The following is a 26,794-nucleotide window of genomic DNA, read 5'->3' on the forward strand; positions in this document are numbered from 1 at the left end:
TCAGAAGAGTGGGAAAATGTGGTTTCGCAAACCCCAGGGAGTCGTGCCTGACATACGTGGCGTGTTTCCCTCCAGAGGCAGTGGAGGGAACAACAATAGACGCCGGCCGAGGGGCAGAGGGGGCCCGCAAAATCAGGGTAGCAGGGAATCCTTCTCTGACAAACCGTTTCAGCACCCCTGAGGGACTGCCCGACTGTCCACCTTCGGAGGCAGTCGGGGGAAGATTGTCACAGTACCCAGAAACCTGGCGACCCCTCACACAAGACAAATGGGTACAGTCGATCATATCCGAGGGTTACAAAATCCCCTTTGTCCACACCCTCGCACAAACAAACAAGTCCCTTCCAGATGTTCCACCTGGTCTAAGGGAACAAGCAGTTCTAGAAATTTCAAAACTGCTAGAAAAAACAGCCATCCGACCAGTCCCCGTGGACCAGCAAGGGTCCTGGATTTACTCCAAGTTCTTTTTGGTACCAAAAAATACAGAGGACTGGAGACCCATTTTGGATCTCAGCAGGTTAAACAAATCTGTTCAAAGAACAAAGTTCCGGATGGTCACGCTTTAGTCCATTCTACCCTTTTTGAGTCAGGACAATTGGATGTGCTGTATAGACCTTCAGGATGCGTACTACCATATCAAAATGGACAGACGCTCCAGAAGGTTTCTCCGCTTCCGGCTGGGAGCCAGTCACTATCAATTCAGAGCCCTGCCCTTTGGTCTCACCACAGCCCCCAGGGTGTTCACCAAATGCATGGCAGTGGTTACGGCTCACCTGAGACAACAAGGATTCCAGGTGTTTCCATATTTAGACAGCTGGCTCCTAACTGCTTCCACCAGGCATCAGCTAACCCGAGCCAGGGATTATACCTTACAAACTTGCTCCGAGCTAGGTATCTCTATAAACTGCGAAAAGTCTGCATTGTCGCCTTGTCAGTCTATAACCTTTATAGGTGCCATTCTAAATACAAAAGAACTGTCGGCAAAGCTTCCATTAGAAAGAGTATTAGACATATGCCGACATGTTCAAACGTTACTACAGTGCAAAAGAGTTCAGGCCAGATTTGTACTGAAAACCTTGGGTCTCATGGCAGCAGCAATCACATTACTTCCCCTGGCTCGATTTCACATGCGGATTCTTCAATGGATGCCTTTTACCCAATGGTCCTTCCAACAGCTCCCGATGTCTCACAACATAATAATCACCCAATCGTGCAAAGACCATCTCTCTTGGTGGATGGTCTCCCCTCAACTTTTTCAGGGCAGACCGTTAGTCCTTCCTCCTCCGGTTGCCACAGTGACGACAGATGCCTTCCTGATCGGGGGGGGGGGGGGGCATTTTCAGGGCAGGACTGCCCAGGGCACTTAGCAACCCCTAGAGTACCACCTGCACATAAATGTCTTGGAGATGAGAGTGGTACTTTTAGCGTTGCGAGCTCTTCAGGACTCTCTACCTACTGGGACTATTGCAGTTCAGACAGACAATATGTCGGTAGTCTGGTACATCAACAAGCAGGGTGGAACCAGGTCCTATCCCTTATGTCGAGAAGCACTCAGACTTTGGCAGTGGGTGATGATCTCTCAATGGTTTCTGATAGCAACGCACATCCCTGGGAAATCCAACGTCATAGCGGACAGGCTAAGCAGAGCAATTCTTATGCCTCACGAGTGGTCTCTCAATCTGTCAGTAGCGGAAAAAAGTTTCTGCAGATGGGGTCAACCTTGCTGCGACCTTTTTGCAATCTCTCTCAACAGCAAGTGCAGCAACTTCTTCACTCTCTTTCCCCTCCCAGGCCATTTCCCCAGAGATGCTCTAGTTCACGATTGGCCCCGGGGTCTTCTCTATGCATTCCTTCCCTTTCCCTTAATTCCAAAACTGATTCAGAAAGCGACAGCTTTGGGATCCAGGATGATCCTTATTGCTCCTTACTGGCCACGACAAATTTGGTTCCCATTCCTGCATCGTCACCTGCTGGAGCACCCCTGGAATCTGGACCCAGTGCCAGACCTCTTGATCCATCAGTCAGGCGAGCTGCACCAATCTCCTCGCTCTCTCAACCTCACAGCTTGGTTACTCCACTTCCAACCTTAGCCAGGCTTCCACATATTTCTCAGTCAGTGCGTGAAATCATACTTTCCCCGCATAAGTCTTCTACCAGGAAGACTTATGCTAGTAAGTGGAAACGTTTTTCCCTCTGGGCAGAGGCCAGGAATATAGACCCCTTTACAGCCCCTGTCCATAATGTGTTGGATTTTTTGGCTGAACTTTTTCGAGCAGGTTCCTCGTCTGCCACCATTAGGGTCCAATTGGCTGCTATTGCTAATTTTCATGTTGGTCTATCAGAGTCCAGTATCATGTCCCACAAACTGTGTAAGGCTTTTCTTAAGGGGACTATTTTACTTAGACCCCTGGTTAAAGATCCCCTCCTCCATGGGATTTGAACTTGATATTAGCTTTGTTGATTCTCCCTCCTTTTGAACCTGCGGCTTCTTGTTCCTTAAAGTTACTCTCCTGGAAGACTCTCTTCTTAGTTGCCATCACCTCAGCCAGAAGAGTATCGGAACTTCAAGCCCTTTGTATTCGCCCTCATTATCTTATTTTTCACAAAGATAGAGTTTCACTCAGGACTGATCCTTCCTTTTTACCCAAAATAACCCCCGAGACAAATCTCAATCAGGCTATTGATCTTCCTGTCTTTTTTCGCAATTATTCAAACAGAGCTGAACAAAAGTTACACTATTTGGATGTTCACAGGCAATTACGCTTTTATTTGGATAGGACCAAGCAGACAAGAAAATCAGATCAACTCTTCCTGTCCTATGCCGAAGGTAAGCAGGGCCTACCAGTTTCTAAGGTAACCTTGTCCAGGTGGTTGGCCTCTATTATTACCTTGATCTACCAACTGAGACATAAGGAACTCCCTACAAAACCAAAAGCTCATTCCAAAAGAGCATTGGCTACATCGGTAGCTTTTCAGGCTAGGCTTCCAATGGAATCTATTTGTGCTGCAGCCACATGGGCCACTCCTCATACCTTAATTTCACATTACAAGCTGGATGTGGCCTCCAGGAGTCGAGCTGATTTTGGTTCCACTGTGCCTTTTTACGTAATGTCCAAACCCATTTATTCAGAAATGAGGTCGTATTTTTAACCATAGATGTGGTTGACCTCTTTTCAGTTATTCCATCAGATATTGGGTTGGAGTGGATAGAAGAGGCCCTATGGGAATGTCCTGACATTATCCCCAATGATGTACACATGGTTACTGAACTCCTTGGTTTGGTGTTAAAAAACAGTTTTGTTTTCTTTTCTGGAGAATATTTTCAGCAGACCTCTGGTGTTTCCATGGGTGCTAATTGTGCCCCCACTTATGCTGACATTGTTATGTCTATATGGGAAAAGAAATTTGTGGTTAACAGTGAATTTTCTACACATTGGAACTATTACTGCAGGTTTCTGGACGACATATGTATTTTCTGGAATGGACCAGTAGAGTGTATTGATGATTTTATTAAGTATATAAATACAACCACGACCTTTTTAAAACTTACTTATCAAGTATCCCATAACAGTGTTAATTATTTGGATGTGACTCTTATTAAGGAAGGGGATGGGGTTAAGTCCTGTATATACAGAAAGCCCACATTCTCTAATAGTTACATCCACTTTCAGAGTTCACATCCAAGATTTCATAAAAGAGGAATTGTGAAAGGTCAGTTTCAGGGTTTCCCGGATGACATCACAGGATCTAGATTTTAGTGACGAGTGTGATAAACTTACATCTTTATTTCTAGAAAGGGGATACCCCACAGGTTTGATACAATCTGTTCGGGAAGAGGTTATGGCTGCTCATAACACTAGATTTAGTCCTATCCTGGGTAAGGGTTCTGGAGAGACTGACGGACCTTCTTTTAAGGACACTGCTGGTTCATTCTCCAGTAATTTTGCTTTTATTACTGATTTTAGTACCAATGCAATACATATTAGAAAAATAGTAGAAAAGGAATGGCAACTGTTCCAGGAATTTACTGACCTGAGTTTGCTAAAGGACAAGAACCTGAAAACGGTTTTTAGAAGAGGAGTTAACATCAAACGGGTACTGGAGCAACACGAACAGCACACACAGTCTTCTCGTATGAAGAAAGGAACATACAAATGTGGTCATTGTTCCTCCTGTAAATACATAATTCACAACCATCATGTTTATTTAGAAAGCAGGAACAGGGATATTAAAGCCTCTAGTTATTCCAATTGTTTGTCCACCGGGGTGGTCTATTTGGCCCTATGTCAGTCGTGCCAGGCGTTTTATATCAGTAAAACCGAAAGACAGCTGAAACGCCGCATATATGAACACCAATATGACATGACCAAATCTAATAGTAAAAATGCATTGTATAGGCATTCTATTGAGTGTGAGGGGGCCAGGTTTTTGTTTTTTGTGGTGGAAACTGTTCCCAAAGATATCAGGGGTGGACCCTGGGAGGCCAAGTTAGCTCATAGAGAGACCTTCTGGCAGATTCTTTTAGAATCCAACAAATTTCCGGGCCTCAATGATTTTATTTCCATTGCACCCTGCCTTAAACTTAAGGCAGGACGTATTTAAATTTGAGGTTGTTATTTATAGTGATTAAGTTTTTATATTCCTGTATAACAATTTTTCATTGATACTTTGGTATATTAATATGAAATGTTTTTTATTTTATTACTCTTGCCCTATATGTTTGAATATTTACATACATGTATATTACCTAGTAATTTTTCTTATTTGATAGTGTGGGATAATAGTGGTTTTATGATTTTTAACATTGTATTGCAATTCATGTGACTAGTTTAACATAGGGTTCTATATGTTTAGTATTTCTATAGAGTTTTTAGTACACATATATAGCTTTAAATTTATATGTTGATTTCATTTATTTTAATTAGATTATTGGATAATTGTGTAATTTATGGCAGCATGGGAAGTATTTAAACAGCAGTCTACTTTGAGATTTTATCTGATGAAGTCGTATTTTTTCGATGAAAACGTGGTTATATTTCTGTTGACGTTATAATAAACTTGGTTTGGTACAGCAGCGCCTTATTGTGAGCAATTCTTGTGGTGGAGGTTACCGGACTGGTATCAGCTGTTTTGGATCGTTGTCCAGTATCATGTCCCACAAACTGTGTAAGGCTTTTCTTAAGGGGACTATTTTACTTAGACCCCTGGTTAAAGATCCCCTCCTCCATGGGATTTGAACTTGATATTAGCTTCGTTGATTCTCCCTCCTTTTGAACCTGCGGCTTCTTGTTCCTTAAAGGGAGAGTGTCAAAGATGCAGCTTTCAGAACACTTTTTTTGTTTTCATCACCAAAATGTAGTTTAAGTGCTAACAATGGGACCCACATCATTGAATCTTTACTTTCTTGCTTCTTTTTTGTACAAATTCACTGTTTTTGCTTCTGGAGCGTCCCGCTCTCAGTCTGGCAAGGTAAGACCACCCACATTGTGACATCATTATACACACCCCTTCCCCACCCCGTTATTTTTAAAAATACACCTGCTTGACCTTTCCCGGTATTGTTTACATTCCCTAGGGAAAACAGATATAATACTACTTTAGTTCCTTTCTTGTCACCCTCCAAAGCTTGTTTGCGCTAATTTCAAAATAGCTTATTTACATATTTATTAATACACTCTCTTGGTAAAAAAATATAAAGAAGAGCCATGGCTGCATTAAAATAATAGCTTTTAAATCTTAAAAGAAAAGAAAAATTCTTAAATGCAGCAGTATCTTGGCAGCAATAAGCAACTTAGCAAGACTGTTGGTACTGAACGGACTGCTCTGTGCGATCTCTTACTCGTATTTGTCAACTTGTATTCCAGTAGTTGAATTTCCGAAAGGATCATCATGCTACATTACACTTTAATATGACCAGCCACACTCACTACAACGTCACAGTCAGTATATAAGGTTCTGCTGCTGACCTGAGTAACCAAGAAAAGCAGGCACGCCCATTTCATGCAGACACAAGTTAAACTAGGAGTGCACTTTGTTTTTACAAGTCCCTCACAATTTGGGGGTCCTTTCAGTAATCTTACTGCTCAGAACGGGTCATTTTATAGACGTTTCCTAGCGGAGGCAAAACGCATATAGCTTAAACCAGAGGTGAGTAAACGCAAAGCAGTAGCAAACACACATATGCACAGAAAAACACCAGTACTCACAGTCCGAGCTCCCGTCAGCTGTTGCAAATAATCCTGTATACCGCTCATATCGCTTAGGGAGCTGATATCTATAATATCCAGGCATCCTGGTTTAAACGAGTATTGCTTTTCAACAGCCATCTGACAGTAAGGACAAGTGGGCTTGGAGAAAACAACAACTTTATCTCCCTTGATTTTGGCATTTACAAACTCGGCCATATTGTTGCCTCTTTCTCCGTTTTTGTCTCTAACCGGCTCCTGCTGCAGCTACTGTTGACTACTACATACCGTACCCTCCTACAACTTGACCATGCCTAACAGCCTTCTATTGATTATTTGAATGTTCTAAACTTGCTCCTGAAACTTATTGGAAAAAGTAAAAAAAAAATAGAAAGAAAAAGCATGTGCTGGCAGCTACCTGTGCAGACAGTATACATTTACTGTATACCTTTAAGAGCAATCACCCCCACTTTTGGATATCAATTGTTTTGCAGTGGTGTGGCAGTTAACTATCAAGAAAATTGGTCATAATTAAGTAATTAATTTGTCTTCGTTCAATAACTACCTCTGAATTCAGAAAATAATTGCTGTACATTAGCAGTTATGATGGCTCTCTTCATCAAATCAATAAGGACATCATATCCTAGTGATAACTGGTTTAGTAAATACTGCAATACAGATCAAGGGCACTAAACAAATTAAACATTACTGGGAAGCTCTGCTCATGACATTTTCTTAGCCACTGCTGTACTACTCCTTGTCAGGTTTTTGAATGTCTTGCTACTGAATGAAAGGCTTCTGTAGTTTTTTTAATAGATCAGTGGCTGAATGTCATCTAATGTGTTGAAGCTGAACCCAAAAAAGACTGAGGTTTTAGTCATGTAGTCTAAGAAGAAGAGCATTTTACCTGACACATGCTGACTGACTGAGAAAACCTGCTGTGATAATGCGCCATCAGCTGATGCTTACATGGAATAGTAGAGTTTGGTCATAATAAATGCCATTAGCAGTTACAATCATTTTTGTCAATATCACTGCAAATGAAAGCTTTCTGAGACTGTTAAATCTTAATTTGAAAAGTTATGGCCTCCGAATGCTAATCAGTGCTGGATCAGATGTTTATACTGCTCTGAGGCACTAGTAATGTCAATGGTACTACGAGTGCTATGGGGTCCTATGCTTGACAAGAAATCATCAAATAAATGGTAATAAAGTAAAATAAACACCTGAAAGTAGAATACAAGTAAATTCTGGCAAAATGCTACTGAAATGACAGTAGATGCTAAATTAGACAGACACAGACATCTGTAATAGAGATTGTCGGAGGGTGTTGGTGGATATTTCTGAGAGCATCTGATCTTTTAGTATTCTTTTTTTATCCATTGCCTCTGGTCCTCAAGCCCCCTGTCATTCTTCAGCCCACTTGTTCCCCCTTAATAGGTTTCTCAAGCACATCAGCAAGAAATGAATAATGGGACCATCATCCAGGCAGCTATGGAGGTTATTTATGCTCTTGCCTGCATTTATTTATGCAAATTGTTAGAGTATTTCTAAGGCCATATCAGTGTCTTTGGATGGCTGACATGAGCAGTCTCATCCCTGCAAGGGTCTACTATGCCTACCATCTACATACCTGCTAATGAGGGCTATTTTCACTGGCTTGGTACACTCTAGCCTATGTCCTCCCATAAACCTTTGACATTACTCTGCCTACAAGGTTTTGACTATTGACAGATGACTGATAGATTGGGACAACAACCATCTCCCCATAATGGGCAAGCTGATGACAGCCACTCACTTTCTTCCTCCCACCCAGCTCTTCCAGCACTGAAGCTGCTGTATAAAACTCAGGATATTTGGGGCATTGAAAGCAGCTGATTAATGATTATTGTGCATTTTTGTGAATCAGCTTGAAATGCATTATGACTAATCATTGATTTGGCTGGACTTGACTAATGTGTATTTAAGTGAAATGAGTTGAAATATATTACTGTGGCCATTATTTTTTTTTCTCTGATCATAATGAGACATCTGCAGTATATATAATCAATAAAGTGTCTGTAAGTAGTATAACTGGTAGGTATGGAGGCAGTCAATGGATGAAAGTGACTGACCCATGCTCTTATTTGATTACAGTTAAACAGTCATTGATCTGGTTTGATAGAGGCAGCTGGCATTGTGTGTGTGTGTGTGTGTGTGTGTGTGTGTGTTTGTGCATGAGTGCATTTATGTGCCTGTGTTTTTGTGTCTGTGTGTGTGCAGACACACCTGCTCTCATGATGGGAGTTGACTGTGTGTGAGTAAATTTTCATTATGCCTTACATTTTATGTTGCATCTTCACATTCAAAGTATGTAGGTACACCCTGTCAGAATAGGAATGTAGGAACAATACTAGGCAGGTGATCATGAGGACCATAAGATGCCAAGCCATATACACCTTAAAAAATAAAATGTAAACGTTCATGCCTTCCTTTTCAAGCTCATAGTAGAGCTCACCTACAAACTGAGCAAGGCTGTACATAATAACTCTGATGCAAATCTGTCTATTCATCCATACTTTAAGATTTTTTTTGTTCACCTGACATCATCCTACGGCTCTCTACCTCACTGATCCATGTTCATCTCTGAGTCTACCAGCCACCTACTTATCCCAGACTTCCTCCATATGGCTAGGGCTGAAGCAGATCTTAAAGAGAATCAAAGGAAAGTCTGGTTATCATATAATTTCATGGGGGATTGCTTAATTCTGCCCTATCCCATCTATCCATCCTCTCTGTAGTCCCATTTTGTTCCATCCTGAAGGTGAGTGTGCAATGGGGATGCACTGACATATTTCCCCACCTCCACAGCAGTTCAGACAATGTCCCCACCCTAATCCCTCCTAGTACTATGCCTCTCTCTCATGTTCCCAGCCTCCACCAAAGATCGTTGTGTAGGGAACACCCATGGGACCACCCTCCCCATGGATGGGAATGGCCATCTTTCTCTGCTACTCAGTCAGTTGCCCATGCACTAATCAATCAAGAGTTGACTAAGCTGTAGTTAGGGCTTTATCCCTGTACTTCACTGGAGTGGCAGCCATTCTTAAAGGTAGTTAAAGTAGTGCTTTGTTTGACTTGTCCTGTAGTGGCAACTTATTCCATAGGCTGTGTATTTTGATTTAGGATTCTATCTTTCTGGGGAGTTTTGCTTATTTGCTGAGTAAATTTGGGTCCCTAGTGCAGATGCTTGTAGAGCTGTTGGTTTTGCAAAGAAATTGGAGGTCAAAAAGGGCTGGGCCCTTTATGCCTTGAAAAAGTGATACACAAGCACACCTGTCAACCTCTTAGCAAAAGAAATCCTGACAAAGCCTAAAATAATGCGAGACAAAGGCCCCAAAATAGGGACGGATCTTAAATATTGCCCTTTTAAACTTAGAAAGTTGCTAGAGTAACACAATTTATGTTATCATGCATTTTCTGAAGGATATGAAGTCTAAACCTTAAATTTATGCCATTATTTAGTGACCTCAGTCCCCAGTGATTACCACCAAGTTAATGAAAAACAGACCAAAAATATGAGGCAAAAATCTGAAGAGTTGAAAGGTATGGAAACAGGTCACATCAAAGCAGCCTATAGTCTACTGGGTATAAGGATAGTTGTTCTAATCTGTCAAGATATTTGATGGATTTAAGGCTTTTAATTTTCATGGTTAAGTATCTTTGTGACCTTTCCAGTTGAGCAATATGCTTGGTTTGGTACATAGCAAAGGAGGCATTGTATTCAGTGATGGGTCTGATAAAGGAAGAACAAAGCAACATCTTTAAATCTTGAATATATCCTATTGGAAATTAAATGGGCTTGATAGAAAGATTTTCTGACTATGTCAGAAACATGGTGAGTGAGTGAGTGAGTGAGTGAGTGAGTGAGTGAGTGAGTGAGTGAGTGAGTGAGTGAGTGAGTGAGTGAGTGAGTGAGAGGGAGAGAGCTGTCCATATGAGTAACTTGGTCCCTTATGACAGTACCTATCTAAAGATGAACCATGTTTATAATATATGTGGTCAGAACAGTTTTTTTGCCAAATGCTACTATGCTGCCCTTTTTATTTTGCATTTTGCTTGAAACCATTTTGAATAGACCAGTTATGTGCATATTCCAGCCCCTAATGGAGCTGTTTAGTATCAGTGAATGAGTGAATAACAGTGCATAGTTTTCAGACATCAGCAAATTTGGTAAACCATACTTCTGTGATATTGGATTGGGTGTCTTCAAAGTAAATGCCAAACAGGAGAGCATATAGCACTGATCCCTGTGGTATTCCATTAGTTACTATTTCAGTGCAGAAAGGGTACCTGCTACTTTCTCAATCTGGTATCACAAACCATGGCCAGGTCAAGATAGCAGTGTGTATTGAGTAACCACTGTCCATAGCCTATGTAACCTTTTCAGGGAATCTTACTAAGTTCAGAAAACAGGACCTACACTTTATAAAACTAGACTGATTGGGGTCTAAATCATTTATGTTACCCATGTCCGCAAAAATGAGTTCTGCTGTAATATGTTCAACGGCTTTGCATATATCATTGGTGAGGCTAATTAGCTTATAATTACCCAGGTCTGTAGAAAGGTCACCCTTGTGTAGGGGAGTCACAGTGGCTTTTCTTCAGGTATCAGGGACAAACCCTGTGAATAAACTGAGGTTAAACAATCTAACCAGAGGCTTGGATAGTACATATGTTTCATTAAGGGGAATGCAGCCTGGTATTTTGTCATGTTCCATGGATGCATTATTTTTAGCTTTTGACAGGGATACTAAGACTTGCTCCAAGTTGATTTCAGTGTAATTTTTCAGAGATACTGCAGACAGTAATGTGAAGAGGTGGGATAAAGTTAGCAATAAATCTGTCTGCTAATACATTGGCTATGTCCCTGGGACTGGAATATGCTTATTTATTTATTTATTTTATATTTGGTTATGGGGAAGTCTGTCTGGACATGGGTTCTTTTTCAGCTGAGTCCCGGGGAGAAAAATCTCCATAAATAACATTTACACACAATCATAGTCTTCAATTGGGTGGGCGTTCGAAAGACATGTGTGAATGGGCATGCCTTCTTTGAAGGTTGAACGTCGAGCTGGCACCTCAGCGTTCATGAAAATCTACTGCCACTCATTAGCGGACCGGAGTTCTGCTGTGGCGACCCCTAACCGGGAAAAGCTGAAAGACAACAACAGTACATTAATGACAAGCAGCATTATTTAACATATGACATAAAATTATATAATAGCACCAACAATTTAAAATATTAGTTTCAACAGAAAGCAGTTGTTACATTTTAGCAGCTATCATTAAGAACAGCCAGGGTAAGATAGAGGTAGGTAAAATTATAAAATATGTGAGGAGAGAAGAAGTATGGGGTGAAGGTGTGATTGATGAGTGCAGAAATGAGGAGACAGAGTGAGAGAAAGGAGGGGTCCTAGTATTAGTGTTAGAGTAGAGGGATGAACCAGAGGCATTATTATCTTTAGTATACATTAGTGTGCTCTGGTCCTACACTACAACAACTCAATTTTGTTACCCAGGAATCCTTCCTATCTGCAGAAACATGGTTCACCAATTCTCAACTCATCCTAAACCCCAACAAAACAAAACTACTTGTCTTCCACCCCCCCATCCTTACCAACTTTTACTATAGAATCCAAAAACAAAACCATTATCACCCCAAATAACTCATACTAAACTGCTTGGCATTGAAATTGGCAACGATTTAAAATTCAACATTCATATTGCTCAAACTATTAAAAACATTCATAAGACTCTAGGTCTTCTTTACAGCCATAAGCAATTTCTAGTGCTGTAAAAGTTACCATCGCCAGTACACACCTAATGTCAGCACTTCTATATGCCTCCCCAGTTCTGACCAACCTTCGTAAAACTGACCTAAACATTTTAGAAACCTGCTACAATAAAATTGCCAAATTTGCCAATGATGCAACACATAGATCTCACCACTGTGCTGCTCTTAAACAACTAAATTGGCTTGAACTTCCTCATCTCCTCCACTTTAGACAATTATCCTTTGCCCATAAAATTCTTCATCAACCTGTTAAAGTCCCTGCTCTCCAAAATCTTATACAACCACATGTCACTTCTAGAGTCCTCCAGCTCCACTAACAGACAACTCCTGGATAACATAAGAGCTAATAACTCAGCTGGGGAATCACTATTTTCTAATGTCATCCCTAAAATCTGGAATAAACTACCAACCTCCATTACTTCCAGCTCCTCCACAGCACAACTTAAAAAGTTACTTACTACACACTTGGCCAACTCCTGGGTTTGTACCTGTAATACTCCAGGCTAAAACTGAATTCTGTATGGATAGCCAGCCACTGATTATTTACTGCCAACCTACTCTTATCGCCAACCTACTCTTATCCTTGAATCAACTCTGACCTACTCCTATCCTTGATCTACTCTGACCTACTCTTATCCTTGATCTACTCTGACCTACTCTTATTCTTGATCTACTCTGACCTACTCTTATCCTTGAATCTACTTGCATGGTAACTCTCAAAGCATGTTTACTATAATTATCATTTGCTATGATAATGCTTCCACTTGAGGACCTCATATGATAGTGTTGTGTAAATACTATCTGTATGTTAATGTTCATGTTAAGTACATGTAATTTGTTAAACTTCTATTATGTTTATTCTTATACTATTTTGTAATGGAGCTTTTCTTCCCAGGCCTCTGCTGAAAATGGACCTGTGTCCAGTCGGACTTTCCCGGTAACTAAATGTAAAATAAATAAATAAATAAATAAAAATAAAATAAATTTAGTTACTTTGAGGAGAAATTTGTGAGTGGAGCGGAGGTTTCGGCTACAGGAGTATGGAATTATTAGGTCTTGTAGAGAAGGGTTTTTCTCAGGATGATATAGAATTTTATGTGACTGGGTAAGTTGATTATATAGAAGTAGGTGAGGAAGCTCAAGCCAATTGAGCTGTTTGAAAACTAGCTAGTGGTGTGATCTGTAAGAACTGTCGGTAGCGAATTTGGCAGTTTTGTTATTGCAGGCTGCTAGTTTGGTTAAGTCAGATTTTCTAAGGTTGGGAAGGATTGGGGAGGTATATAGTAATGTAGAGATGAGATGTGTGCGTGTGTGTGTGTGCATGCAGTAGTGGGCCTAGCAGTGGTTGTTAAGAACTGTTTGTCTCTATATAGAGTACCTAGTTTTTATGGACTTTCTTTATGGTGACAGAGATATGGATATCAAATTTCATGTTACAGTCAATCACAACCCCAAGAAGCTTTGTGTGGGTAACAGGAGATATGATAGTTTTGTTACTGGATATGGTGTTAAGTGAGAGGTCAGAATTGATATGTTGTGTAGGTTGGAAGATAAGTTTTGTTTTGTTTGGGTTGAGTATTAGCTGGTGGTCAGTGAGTCAAGATTCGACAGACAGACAGGACGCTTGAGTTTGCTGGTGTAGTTCCTGGAAAGAAGAGGAGGTACAGACTAATGTAGAGTCATCTGCATACTGGATGCCTGAGGAGAGTAGAGTAGAGGTGTAAAGGTTATTGGTGAATATAGAAAACAGTAGAGGTCCAAGAATGGAGTCTTGTAGAACCCCTATTGTTAATGGGAGCAGAGGTGATGGCTCCTGGTTAATGGGAGCAGAGGTGATGGCTCCTGGCACCATTTAATCGCCTGCTGTCTTCCTGTTAGTTAACTATGAAACCATACGATAGTGGATTGGCTAAGATTTAGTTCTGACAGAGCTTTTATAAGCTTGTTATGATTAACATATCAAAAGCCTTGGTAAGGTCTAGGAAGATGGCTGAGACATATTTACCATCTTTTCTATGCCCATGTGAGTGAATGACATTAGAGCAGTGGTTTTGCTATCGTAAGGCCTGAATCCATGCTGAGTATTAGTGAGCAGTTTTTGTGTGTTGAGGTATTCCATAACTTGTAGGTGAATACACCTTTCCAGTATTTTTGAGAGGTGAGACAGTATAGCTATAGGGTAGTGATGTGTTAGTTTTTTGAGTTGCCCACTTTATGGAGGGGAATAATATGGGAGACCTTCTAGAGGTCAGGGACTAGTTCTTCAGAGATAGAGTGGTTGATAAGGATGGTTACTGGATATACTATTACATCAGTGGCAATTTTTAAAAATTCAGCTTGGAGTTTGTCTGCAGCTAGTGTGGTTGGTTTCAGCTTTTTGAGTAATTTTTTAATCAAGTTTACAGAGACAGGTTGTATGGTGTTTGTGCTTTTCATTGGGGTCAAGGGAGCTTTGAGAATTAGCCAGTGCAAGTATGGATTCAGTAAAGAATTTGTTAAACTGTGTGGCAATATTAGTTGAGGTGTCTGTAATAGTAGGGAATGAATGTTAGATTTTCCTGGCTGAAGAACATTATTAATAGCTGTCCAAAACTTTCTAGGATTATGTTGATTTGTCATTTGTATGCTATGATAGTAGTTTATTTTTTGCTTTGTTTCCGAGTTCTAGGTATGTTTGTCTTGAGTTTGTTGTGTTTGCTTTGTGCCAGTTGGACCAAGCTTTATCTCTTGCATGAAGCAGTGATCTGGTTTCTTTGCTCAACCAAGGTGCATAGTTAGACTTACTAATGGTTCTAGGTGGAGCAGGGCGTTTAGTATGTGGAGTTGAAGTCTAGGATAGACTATCTGTCTGTTGATTTGTGAGTCCTAGTAGGAGATTGTATTAGTTGAGTGAATCTGTGGAGTTTGATATGAGTAGTGGGCATAGTTGTGTTACATGGTGTCCAGTCAATGTTGAAGTCTCCTAGAATATTGATTTCTTGAAGGAATGTCTCTGACGCCCAGTGGAGTAAGTTCTCAAGGGAATATATATTATTAACAGGTGGGAAGTAGCATACAATTATATTGATCTTTTTTTAGCATTAATTTTTAGGTTAGAAAGTAAAATTTCGGTGGTACCAAAGGCTGGAGTTGATATGTCTAATGTTGTGACATTTAGTTGGTCTTTAAATAATATTGCAACACCTCCTCCCTTTTTGTTTATTTGGTCTTTGTGTAGTAAATTATAGCAAGGGACAGTAATTTCATTATTAGTGATGTTATGTTTTTGCCATGTTTCAGTTAGAAGTATTACATCTGTGTGAGTAGACGGAAAGATTAGCATGGAGGTCATGGACTTTGATATATTTCTGATATTAATGTTTAATATTAGCAGATTAATAGCATTTCTGGAAAGGTAAGGCAGATTGTGGGGTGTATTTGTGTTGAGAAGGTTGATAGAAGGATTAGGAGGGTCAGGGTTTGGGTGTATGTATCCACCGAGTGACAGCCTGGATGCAGCGTGTATAATTAGTTTTATGGTTTTGGTGAAGTACTTATCATATAGTAAGGATGGTTTATTTGAGAGCTGACATGGTGTAATTTTTAATACAATGTGGTGATAGGTTGCTATGTGAAAGAGAGCTGGGTGTATGCAGTGTTTGAGTGAAGTAGATTTTGTAGTATGTGCAGTAATTGTGATATGGTGAGGAACTGATATTGGCTTAGTATGGTGATAGGAGGTAATATGTGTAAGAAAAGTAAGAGTTGAGAGTATGACAATGTGAGGTAGAGGCATGTTGTAATATTATTATGGATGAGCTCAGTGTATAGTTGGATATTATTTCATAATTTCCTTTTCCTTTGGTGTCAGTAATGACTTTTAGCTTGTATTATATGTTCCATTTCTGTACACTTACATTCCTAAGTTTCTTGCTGACATGTTTTAGTGGGGTCCTGACGCAAGGGGAAAGGGAACTTATTTTCTGTCTTTTGTTACAGAATTTATTAATATGGGAGTTCCACTAGTCAGATTTATTCCTGAATCTATCATTATATTTAGGGCAAATGGGTACTGGCATTTCTGTGCAGCTGTTTGGGTGCTGGTAAAATTCAGTGGAGAGTACAGCAGCCCTCTCAGTTTGGTCCATTTGCAGGGTATTATTTGGAATTTTGCATAGGTATTCTACAAGATGACGTAGATTTGGTATGGAGTTGTCCTGCCAAGCATGACAGAGAAGATGACTGACTTAAGGTCAGATTTAACTAAGGATGAGGAGATTTGAGGTGAGTAGGGTACAAGTGGAGGCCAGGTTGATAAATACAAGGCCAATGATATTTGAGCCACTGGTGCTTAGTTCTACAGTTTGCGCCAAAGCATTGGTATTAACTAAGTCTAGGAAATGCTGAGCATATGCATTTTTAGAGGTATAAGAGTCCAAAGTAATTCTTGGGTTACTTGAAGTCCACTAGCAGACAGGTTTGACATTTAACCCCTAAACGGTGTTAAGATAATTTCTATGATCTTTGTGAGATTTATTTATTTATTTTACATTTGTTGACCGGGCTAGTCTAACAGGATACATGTCCATTTTCAGTAGAGGCCCGGGGAGATAAGTTCTGATGAGAACAATAACAAAATCATATATACAAAATTAATGTAAACAAGGTACAATGCAGTTACATTAGTGAGACTAATCAAAGAGGTTAGAAGTTCATAACGTAGCAAAATATGCAGGTATAAGTAGTATCATTCAAATGCAGTTTTAAAACATAGCATATAGAAGAGAAGGCAGCTGATTATATACACTTTATTAGTACAAAGTATTTACATTTACGCGTCATTTCGCTGTCAGCATGCATATTACACTCAGCTCAGCTACGGGCACACAGTTTCAGCATGTTACAACACTGCTCAACCCCGGGCACTCATTTTACACCTGTTAAACCACTGCTCACCTACGGGCAGATATACTCAGCTTGTTAGAGCGTAGCTCAGCTATAGGCACTTCTGACATTTTATTTTTTTTATTATCTCACATTTATTCAAAATACATGGCCCATTTCATTACATTTTACATAAAATATAATTTTATATATGTACATATATGTCAGGGAATTGTTTCGTGCTTATTTCACTAGAAATAACAATTGATGTTGTGGGGGCTCGAACCGTGACTGCCTCGTCTTCAGCTGACGTCTCTACCGCTACTCTATTGCTTCTTGGCTTACTTTGCATATTTAGATCTTATATGCTTTTCCACTGACTGCTAACTGTGGCTAAGTGATGGGCACGCCCGCGCAAACGAGCGCAATTACGGGCAAACATCTTTAGAACTTAAAAATATATAACATGTTCATTCTTACTTTTTATGTTTATAGTCTGTGGGGCCATGTGTTGTGTTTGTTGACATTTACGCGGACTCTGTCATGGGGGTTTACTTTCAGGACTGGTCCTCTTCTGGGGGCATGTCCGTTTGCAGAACTAGCCCTGCGGACACGCCCCCTACTTTCTTACACGGACCGTGTTAGCCTTGGGTGTGAGTCAGCATGCCCTCATGAATATGCATGGCATGCTGACGTCACACCGTTTAACTGCAGCCTCCGTGTAAGACTTGTAACTCTTACACGGAGGCTTCGTTAATCCTGCCCACTATGTAGACAATGTCTGCAGAGCTTTCAACCTTTACATTTACATAATGTGCATAAATGTTTCAGTGCATTGTTCTGTTGGCAGTAATCAAGAAATACATTTATTTATTGATATTTGTTATTGACAGTCGTTGGTTCAGCTGGGCTTGTGGCCCATTTTCAGTGGAGACCCAAGGAGAAAAGCTCCATACACAAAACAATTTACCAGTAATTAAAATATTTGAGTCAAAAGAATTGCAAATAAATTTGTTATACAGCAAGTTAGAGACAAAGTATAATGCATGCACAAAGGATTATACACATAATGTTTTTGCAAAGAAACAATATATTTACATAAGAATTTTATCCATCCGCATTGGTTGATTGAGTTTAGTAAGGATCCATATAGTAAGGTTCTAGATACAAGGGAAAGGATTATCTAGATGTGAATATGGGGTATGAGAAGCTTAGGTTGGGTCTTGACAAGGCAAGTTTTGGAGTTAAGTAGATGAAGTTTGAGTGTACTTCTAAAGTGTGATGGGTGAGTGATGGAACGTATGTCTAGGGGAAGTTTGTTCCAAGCATGGGCAAAAGAGTATTTATATAGAAGTTTGCCTACTGTTTTCTGGGGTTGGTAGGTATCTAATAGTTGCTGATTAGAGGTACGGAGAGTTCGAGGTGGAGAATAGATATAGACAAAGGAAGAGAGAGCTGGACAGGATGAAGGTTGTAATGAATGAAGTGTAGCATTTGAAATTGAGATAGCAGGAGTTGGCGGAGTGCAAGCCATTGAAGAGAGTTTAGGGCTAGGCAGTGATGTGCATTGTATGGAGAGTTAGTGATCTTATGGTAAGTTTGTTCAAGGTTGTGGCCTGAATGTTGGTGAGAACTGGGGCAATGTATAGTAGAGAGGGGAGGAGGATTGCCTATGCAAGGAATAGTCTAGCATTAGGGCTTAGAAACTTTTTGTTGTGATACAGTAACCCTAGTTTCTGGTGTCTTTTTTATGCATTGGAGTATATGCAGGTTGAATTTGAGTTCGTCATCAATGATGACTCCGTTGAGTTTCGTGTGGGTTTTGGGTTGGATTATTGTGTTGTTAGAGGAGGTAATAGCAGAGGTGGAATTATGGTGAGTAAGAGAATGGGGCGGAAAGAGTAAGACTTTGGTCTTCTTAGGGTTAAGGATAAGTAGATTATCAGACAACCACTGTTCAGTGGATAGAAAGGCATGTTGGGTTAGTGTATGGAGATCAGAGATATTGTTAGAGATGGAGATGAGAGTTGAGTCATCAGAATATTGGATGAGGTAGGGTTGTTTACAAGATGTATAGAGATCATTGGTGAAAACATTGAACAGAAGGGGACCCAAGATGGAACCTTGTGGTGCACCGGTTGGGATGAGAGCCATTTAACAGACTGGCACCTGCTGGATAGGTAACTGGAGAACCAGGCAACGGAGGTGGAAGATAGGTTGAGATTAGCAAGTTTAGATAGCAGAAGGGGGTGGGAGACTATATCAAAAGCTTTGGAAAGGTCTAGGAAGAGACAAGATATGAGTTTATTGTTATCTTGGGCTAATTCTGATGACATCCCTTGTTGTCTTCTGAAGACTTTTCGTCACCACAATTATCACACTGTTTTTAGTCTGTTCTCCTCTTGAATAGTAGAGTCTAGATCCCAAGCAAAGTGGATTTGCTGTACTGCCCTTCCATCTTGTCTTCTAGATCCATATGATGTCCAGCCTCCTCCTCTCCATCATTTCATCTACTTCCAAGTTCTGTCCTATCAGTAAACCTACTGTGAGTGTAGCACTTCAGTTCATATTTGGCAGGTTGATTGGTTTTATGTATTTCACGCAACAGAGCTATCCCAGGTAACACAAACTGGACCTTATAAACAAGGACATTGGCAACCTCCAAACACTTGACCCCACACAGTCTGGTTTATATCAAAGGCATATCATGCCTGTTAAACTAGTCTGACTTCTTCAAAACAGTCACCAAAGCCATGGATGAGGGGAAGATGGCGCACATTGCTTCCCGACTAGGCATAATAGTTAAACTCTCCCAGCTAGGCATCAACCCATAGGTTACAAGATGGGTAGCTAACTGGCTCACTGACAAAACCCACTTAGTCAAAATAGGGCAAGCCACCTGTAGTAGTAGACCTGTAAGAAGCGGGGTACCCCAAGGATCATAGGTTCATAGGTTCATAGGTTTATACTAGGCTAACTGCCCTAGGGCATTTATAAGCCTAGCCCAAAGTTATGTGGCTTACGCCGCCCCTTATGTTAGAAATACTGTGCCCATTAGTTTGTTGTGCCTCTGTCCAGTAGTGACACAGAGATGATTCCCGGGGTAAACCTACGATCTCCCATCCACCGGTCAAGATTTCTCTTGAACAGAGCCAGCGAGGTGCTCTGCCTCACATGGACCGGGATTTTATTCCACAGCATGGGGAGTCTCTGGGTGATAAATCTATCCCTCCAACACGTCCTATTTATATCCGTGCTAAGGTTTAAGTCTCTTGCTCTAGTGGTTTTGGTGGATTTGGATTTTTTGAGGTGGAGCATGTCCATTAATTCCGGGTTGGTCATGGCCTTGTATGTCAGGCACAGGTCACCTCTGAGCAGACGGTATGCAACTGAATAGAGTTGGAGTTTCTTCGGTCTGGCAGCATATGACAGGTTTTGGAGTCCCTTTATCCTTTTGGTGAGGAACTTTTGGGGTCTCTCCAATTGCTGCAGGTGTCGGGTGAGATACATCCCGAATGGGGCATTGTACTCGATCATTGGTCTGATAAATGAAGAGTACAGGGGAACAATGACCTCACTTGATCTGGATGTGAATCCCTTCATGATCAGGTGGGCAATGTAGAAGGTCTTTTGAACCACTTTAGCAACGTGAGCGTCAAACGAGAGGCCACTGTCAACCTGGGTCCCCAGGTTCCTGATAACCTCTTCTGTGCTTAGTGGGTTGCCACCTATATGGTAGCTTGGGGTTACCTTGTTTTTCCCGAAGGGTATGACTATACACTTTTTTGCATTTAACTTCAGGCCATGGCTCTGGCACCAGCTATCAGTTTCCGTGAGACCCCTCTGAAGGATGTCTGTGTCCGATGTACTATCCACTATGGCACCCAGTTTGCAGTCATCCGCAAACTTTGTCAGCCATAGTCCTCCTATGTTTGCCTGTACTTCTGAGAAGTAGATGCCGAACAATAGGGGCCAAGGACTGAGCCCTGTGGGACTCCACTTGTAACCGGCTTGGAGTCTGACATGGCTCCAGCAACTCTAACCCTGTGGGTTCTGTCCTTTAGCCAGTTTGCAACCCATCTTGTGACATATGGGTTTACATTTAAGCTGGTAAGTTTCTCTATAATACCCGAGTGGGGTATTGTGTCGAAAGCTTTTGCAAGGTCAAGGTAGGCTGTATGGACTGCCTTTCCCTCATCAATGGCCTTGGTGACTGTTTCGAAGAAGTCGACCAAGTTCAAAAGGCAAGATCTGCCCTTGACAAAGCCAAACTGGGTTGGGTCCAAGGTCTGCAAGTCCCCTATGTCCTTGTTTATGAGTTCCATTATGATCCTCTCCATAGCTTTGCAGACCAGGCTTGTTAAGCTTATGGGGCTGTAATTACCAGGATCCGTAGAGGCACCGCCTTTGTGGAGTGGGACCACAGTTGCCGTACGCCACTCCTTGAGCACATATCCTGTGGTGAGGCTAAGATTAAACAGCTGCCTTATGTGCGGGTTTAGTTCTTCATTGAGTTCATGTAGCACACAGCCGGGGACCCCATCCGGTCCCATTGATGCTGTGTTTTTAGCTTTAGAGAGAGCAGCTTTCACCTGCGCATTTGAGATGTCTGGGAGGCTACTCTCAGTTGGGATAGTAATCTCTCCTTTTGGGGGGGAGAGGGGGGTGAAGTTTGTGCTGAACCTGTCTGCCAGTATGTTGGCAATGTCTGTGGGCTCAGTGATTTTTGTATCATTTTGGACTAATTCTGAGCATATCTGGGAGTTTCCACCCAGGTTTCTGACATAGCTGAAGAAGGCCTTATGATTGTCTTTTGAATCTGTGGCAATTTTTCTCTCAAAGTTGGCCTTGGATGATTTTATGAGGGATCGTAGTTTCTTGCTAGTGCTAATCAAAGATGCCTTCCCTTTTTGGGATTTTGCTCTATCATGTAATAGCTTTCTCCTCTTATTGTAAAGTTTGTTTATGGCTGGGGTCCACCAGACTGGACGTTTGCCCTTGGTGGAAAGAGTCTTGGTTTTATTTGGGATTGCCTGATCCATGCAGTCCTGAAGGTGTTCATAGAAGGCATTTGTAAGGGCTTCCAGAGCTTGGGTTGTGGTTTCCATTGGCTCGGGGGCCTTGAAGGATACCACACCTGTCTTGAGTAGTGTGAAGTTTGCTTTAGAGAAGTTCTTCACTGTGGTCTTTTTTGTTTGGGGTGGGGGCGGGATGTGGATTTCTAGTGAGATTAGTTTATGATCTGATCTCACCAATGAGGGATATACATCCGTAGTGGAGCATTTTGTCCCCATGTTCGTGATGATGAGATCTAGTATATTTTCTCCTCTTGTGGGGACGGTGACTAGTTGTTCCATGGCATTTGAATTTATGAACTCCAGGAACCTTTGGGCTAGAAAGTTTGGGCTTGAGTAATGTTCCCAGTCTATATTCGGGTAGTTGAAGTCACCCAATATGATGGTGTTTGGTGATACATTTATACCCTCCAGTGTCTTCAGGAAGGCTGTGTGGGTTTCCTGAGTTTGAGAGGGTGGCCTGTAGCATGCTACAAATTGTAGAGCAGTTTTGCCTATGGTTAATTGCACCTGGATGGTTTCCGATGCTTCGCGGCGTAGCCACCAACCTGGAGGTGTGGGTATCCTTGATGAATATGGATACACCCCCTCCTTTTGTGGTGTGGTCCGGGTTTTGGGGCCGGAACGCATGATATGAGATGAAACCTGATAGTGCCGGGGTGCTCTCAGGAGCCTTGAACCAGGTTTCAGTCACAGCACAGACATCGATGTTCTCCATACTGAGAAGGGCCTTGAATGCGTGCATTTTGAGATTTAGACTTCTGGCATTGAGCAGCATTACCCTTAGTTTCTTCACGTTTTTGTTTTCTAGGGTGGTAGGTTTAGAATTTGAGCCTTGCCTAAAAAAGGCACTATGGGGGTGGCAAGAGCCTTAGCCAATATCCGGAATCCCAGGGGTGACAGGTGCAAGCCGTCCCTTGCGAAGCAGCGTGGCTTGTCGAGCATGTCATCCCAGGCAGACAGGCACTGGATCCCCTTTGAATGACACCAGAAATTAAGCCAATTGTTAAAGCTGATCATCTTGTCACTATATTGTGGCATCATTCTTGGTGAAGGAAGGATACTGCTCAGGGTCAGGGTCATACCTGCCTGGGCTACATAATCAGAGAGCTCCTCTATGTCTCTTTTCTTGTAGTCCAGGGAGGTACGTCTCAGGTCGTTCACACCAGCATGGACAATGACTGTGTCATACTTGTACTTGCCGTGGAGTGACCTGAGTGCTTGTGTTATGTGGCAGATTCTAGCGCCTGATAGGCAGCTTACCATGACCTTCTCCTTGTTCAGCCTGGTGAGTGGGACGTCAGTGTGTCTGACTATGGAGTCACCTATGACAAGTATGTTTGGTGTTGTATTTGGCCTTAAGGGCAGTGACTGCTTTGCACACTGATTTTGTTGTTTATGTGTTGTTTGTGTGGGGTATTGAGTTTGCAGTTGCTTGGGTGTCTGCTTTGGAGGCCTCTGCTGTTTAGGTAAATTTTTACTCAGAGCCTCCGAGTATGTCTTAGTGTGTTTATGTGTTTGATTCAGTGGTGTGGTTGAGTTATGTGAGACTGGTATTGTGGTGTGTGTAGTTGCCTTCTCCTCCTGCCTGGTCTTGCCAGTCCTGAGTTGAGAGAGCTCAGCCTCCAGTTTGGCTAAATAGCTGCATCTCTCGCAAGTGTTAGTGTTACGTGGGAGGAGGAGAGGGTTGTCCGTGTACATGAGGCAATTGTAACATTGTCTCAGAATTCCCAGATTCACCAACTGGGCAGGAGAGGATGCCAGCATCTGACCCTTCGACATGCTAGAAAGATTTATGAGTTGGTATGAGACAGAAAAGTAGTGGGCTTAGCAGGGAAGTGGGCACTCCTGGGGGGTTTTGCTAGTGAGAGATTTGTATAATATAGGAGTGCTTGACCTGCAAAGAGAATGCTTATAAGACAAGTGCTGAGCTTTTTGAGAAGAAAAAGCTATTTGGAACAAGTGCTGCACTTTTTAGTGAAGGTGTAAACTGTTTAGGTTCCTAACAGAGCAGTTCTAATGGAAAAATTGAAGAACAGACTTTCTGGAGCCAGAAAGAGTTTAACCTTGTTTAACCGGCGCTGCCCGATGCTGCTCTAGTGGCAACTCTGCGCTAAAGCACGTTAAAGCGTGCTTGATAGCAGGGGCTGAAAAGAAGCAGGAATAGACCCAAAACGGACAATAAAACTACAGTTTCAAGTCAGTAACCACCTCTACGGGGGGCAGGGAAGCTGCTCAATGTTATTCACTGCCACTGATCAACAGAGAGACTTTCCTTTAGCCCAAGCAAAAATGGCCTCACAGAAACTTTCAAATAGTTCAGGAACAACAAGCCTGTAACTGAACTTTTTTAACTCTCAGAAAAGTTGGAAAAAAGCAAGATTTTTTTTTTGTTTTTGTTTTTTTCAGAGATAGCAGAGGTTCACAAGTAATATCAAGTTATAACAGTGCAGTAAATGACCCCACACAAGAGTGCTAGGTCAAGGACAGAAAATATGCAAGTTTTAAGAAAAAAAGATTTAAAATTAAGTGCAAACAGGAAATTCAGCAAACAGCTTTTGGTTGTGCTCTAAATACAGCTACTAATACAGAAATCAAGTTTAACAAGCCAGCAAATGCTCAAGCTAGGCAGCTATGCAGAAAAACTTAGCAAATAAACAGAGAAAAATACTTAAAATCTCAAAAGTGGCTCCTTCTTCTCTCAGCGTTTTTTCCTCTTGGAGGGTGCTTCACCAACAGCCAACAAGCCTGAAAAGATGCCCAAACCACGAGGCAACTAGGTTTTAAGAGAGGAAGATGAAGGAGTTTTGGAAATGAACCTAGTGGCCAATAAAACTACAGTTTCAAGTCAGTAACCACCTCTATGGGGGCAGGAAGCTGCTCAATGTTATTCACTGCCACTGATCAACAGAGAGACTTTCCTTTAGCCCAAGCAAAATGGCCTCACAGAAACTTTCAAATAGTTCAGGAACAGCAAGCCTGTAACTGAACTTTTTTAACTCTCAGAAAAGTGGGAAAAAAGCAAGATTTTTTTTTGTTTTTTTTTTTCAGAGATAGCAGAGGTTCACAAGTAATATCAAGTTATAACAGTGCAGTAAATGACCCCACACAAGAGTGCTAGGTCAAGGACAGAAAATATGCAAGTTTTAAGAAAAACGATTTAAAATTAAGTGCAAACAGGAAATTCAGCAAACAGCTTTTGGTTGTGCTCTAAATACAGCTACTAATACAGAAATCAAGTTTAACAAGCCAGCAAATGCTCAAGCTAGGCAGCTATGCAGAAAAACTTAGCAAATAAACAGAGAAAAAATAAAATCTCAAAAGTGGCTCCCTTCTTCTCTCAGCGTTTTTCCTCTTGGAGGGTGCTTCACCAACAGCCAACAAGCCTGAAAAGATGCCCAAACCATGAGGCAACTATGTTTTAAGAGAGGAAGATGAAGGAGTTTTGGAAATGACCCCTAGTGGCCAATAAAACTACAGTTTCAAGTCAGTAACTACCTCTACGGGGGCAGGGAAGCTGCTCAATGTTATTCACTGCCACTGATCAACAGAGAGACTTTCCTTTAGCCCAAGCAAAATGGCCTCACAGAAACTTTCAAATAGTTCAGGAACAGCAAGCCTGTAACTGAACTTTTTAACTCTCAGAAAAGTGGGAAAAAAGCAAGATTTTTTTTGTTTTTTTTTTCAGAGATAGCAGAGGTTCACAAGTAATATCAAGTTATAACAGTGCAGTAAATGACCCCACACAAGAGTGCTAGGTCAAGGACAGAAAATATGCAAGTTTTAAGAAAAACGATTTAAAATTAAGTGCAAACAGGAAATTCAGCAAACAGCTTTTGGTTGTGCTCTAAATACAGCTACTAATACAGAAATCAAGTTTAACAAGCCAGCAAATGCTCAAGCTAGGCAGCTATGCAGAAAAACTTAGCAAATAAACAGAGAAAAAATACTTAAAATCTCAAAAGTGGCTCCCTTCTTCTCTCAGCGTTTTTTCCTCTTGGAGGGTGCTTCACCAACAGCCAACAAGCCTGAAAAGATGCCCAAACCACGAGGCAACTAGGTTTTAAGAGAGGAAGATGAAGGAGTTTTGGAAATGACCCCTAGTGGCCAATAAAACTACAGTTTCAAGTCAGTAACCACCTCTACGGGGGCAGGGAAGCTGCTCAATGTTATTCACTGCCACTGATCAACAGAGACTTTCCTTTAGCCCAAGCAAAATGGCCTCACAGAAACTTTCAAATAGTTCAGGAACAGCAAGCCTGTAACTGAACTTTTTTAACTCTCAGAAAAGTGGGAAAAAAGCAAGATTTTTTTTTGTTTTTTTTTTCAGAGATAGCAGAGGTTCACAAGTAATATCAAGTTATAACAGTGCAGTAAATGACCCCACACAAGAGTGCTAGGTCAAGGACAGAAAATATGCAAGTTTTAAGAAAAAACGATTTAAAATTAAGTGCAAACAGGAAATTCAGCAAACAGCTTTTGGTTGTGCTCTAAATACAGCTACTAATACAGAAATCAAGTTTAACAAGCCAGCAAATGCTCAAGCTAGGCAGCTATGCAGAAAAACTTAGCAAATAAACAGAGAAAAAATACTTAAAATCTAAAAAGTGGCTCCCTTCTTCTCTCAGCGTTCTTTCCTCTTGGAAGGTGCTTCACCAACAGCCAACAAGCCTGAAAAGATGCCCAAACCACGAGGCAACTAGGTTTTAAGAGAGGAAGATGAAGGAGTTTTGGAAATGACCCCTAGTGGCCAATAAAACTACAGTTTCAAGTCAGTAACCACCTCTACGGGGGCAGGGAAGCTGCTCAATGTTATTCACTGCCACTGATCAACA

At 41.3% G+C, this 26,794-nt stretch overlaps 2 protein-coding genes across 4 annotated transcripts in view; one reads left to right on the forward strand and one right to left on the reverse strand.

Moving 5' to 3' along the window:
• The window catches only part of LOC122789199 (solute carrier family 22 member 15-like), a 1,485,835-nt gene that overhangs the window by 810,894 nt on the left and 648,147 nt on the right, over window positions 1-26,794 (forward strand). The gene's annotated exons all lie outside the window — the stretch shown is intronic.
• LOC122789200 (glutaredoxin-1-like) lies at window positions 6,005-6,692 on the reverse strand. Its single transcript, XM_044056470.1, has one exon. The coding sequence runs from the start codon at window positions 6,402-6,404 to the stop codon at window positions 6,099-6,101; it is 306 nt and encodes a 101-aa protein (XP_043912405.1). The 5' UTR covers window positions 6,405-6,692; the 3' UTR covers window positions 6,005-6,098.

The sequence above is a fragment of the Protopterus annectens genome, chromosome 14.part0 (genome assembly GCF_019279795.1).
Source record: "Protopterus annectens isolate FY-2018-M chromosome 14.part0, PAN1.0, whole genome shotgun sequence".
Lineage (NCBI taxonomy): Eukaryota > Metazoa > Chordata > Ceratodontiformes > Protopteridae > Protopterus > Protopterus annectens.

Bases quoted from the DNA above. Each gene is read 5' to 3' on its own strand.
- LOC122789200 (XM_044056470.1), bottom strand. From the start codon at position 6,404: ATGGCCGAGTTTGTAAATGCCAAAATCAAGGGAGATAAAGTTGTTGTT.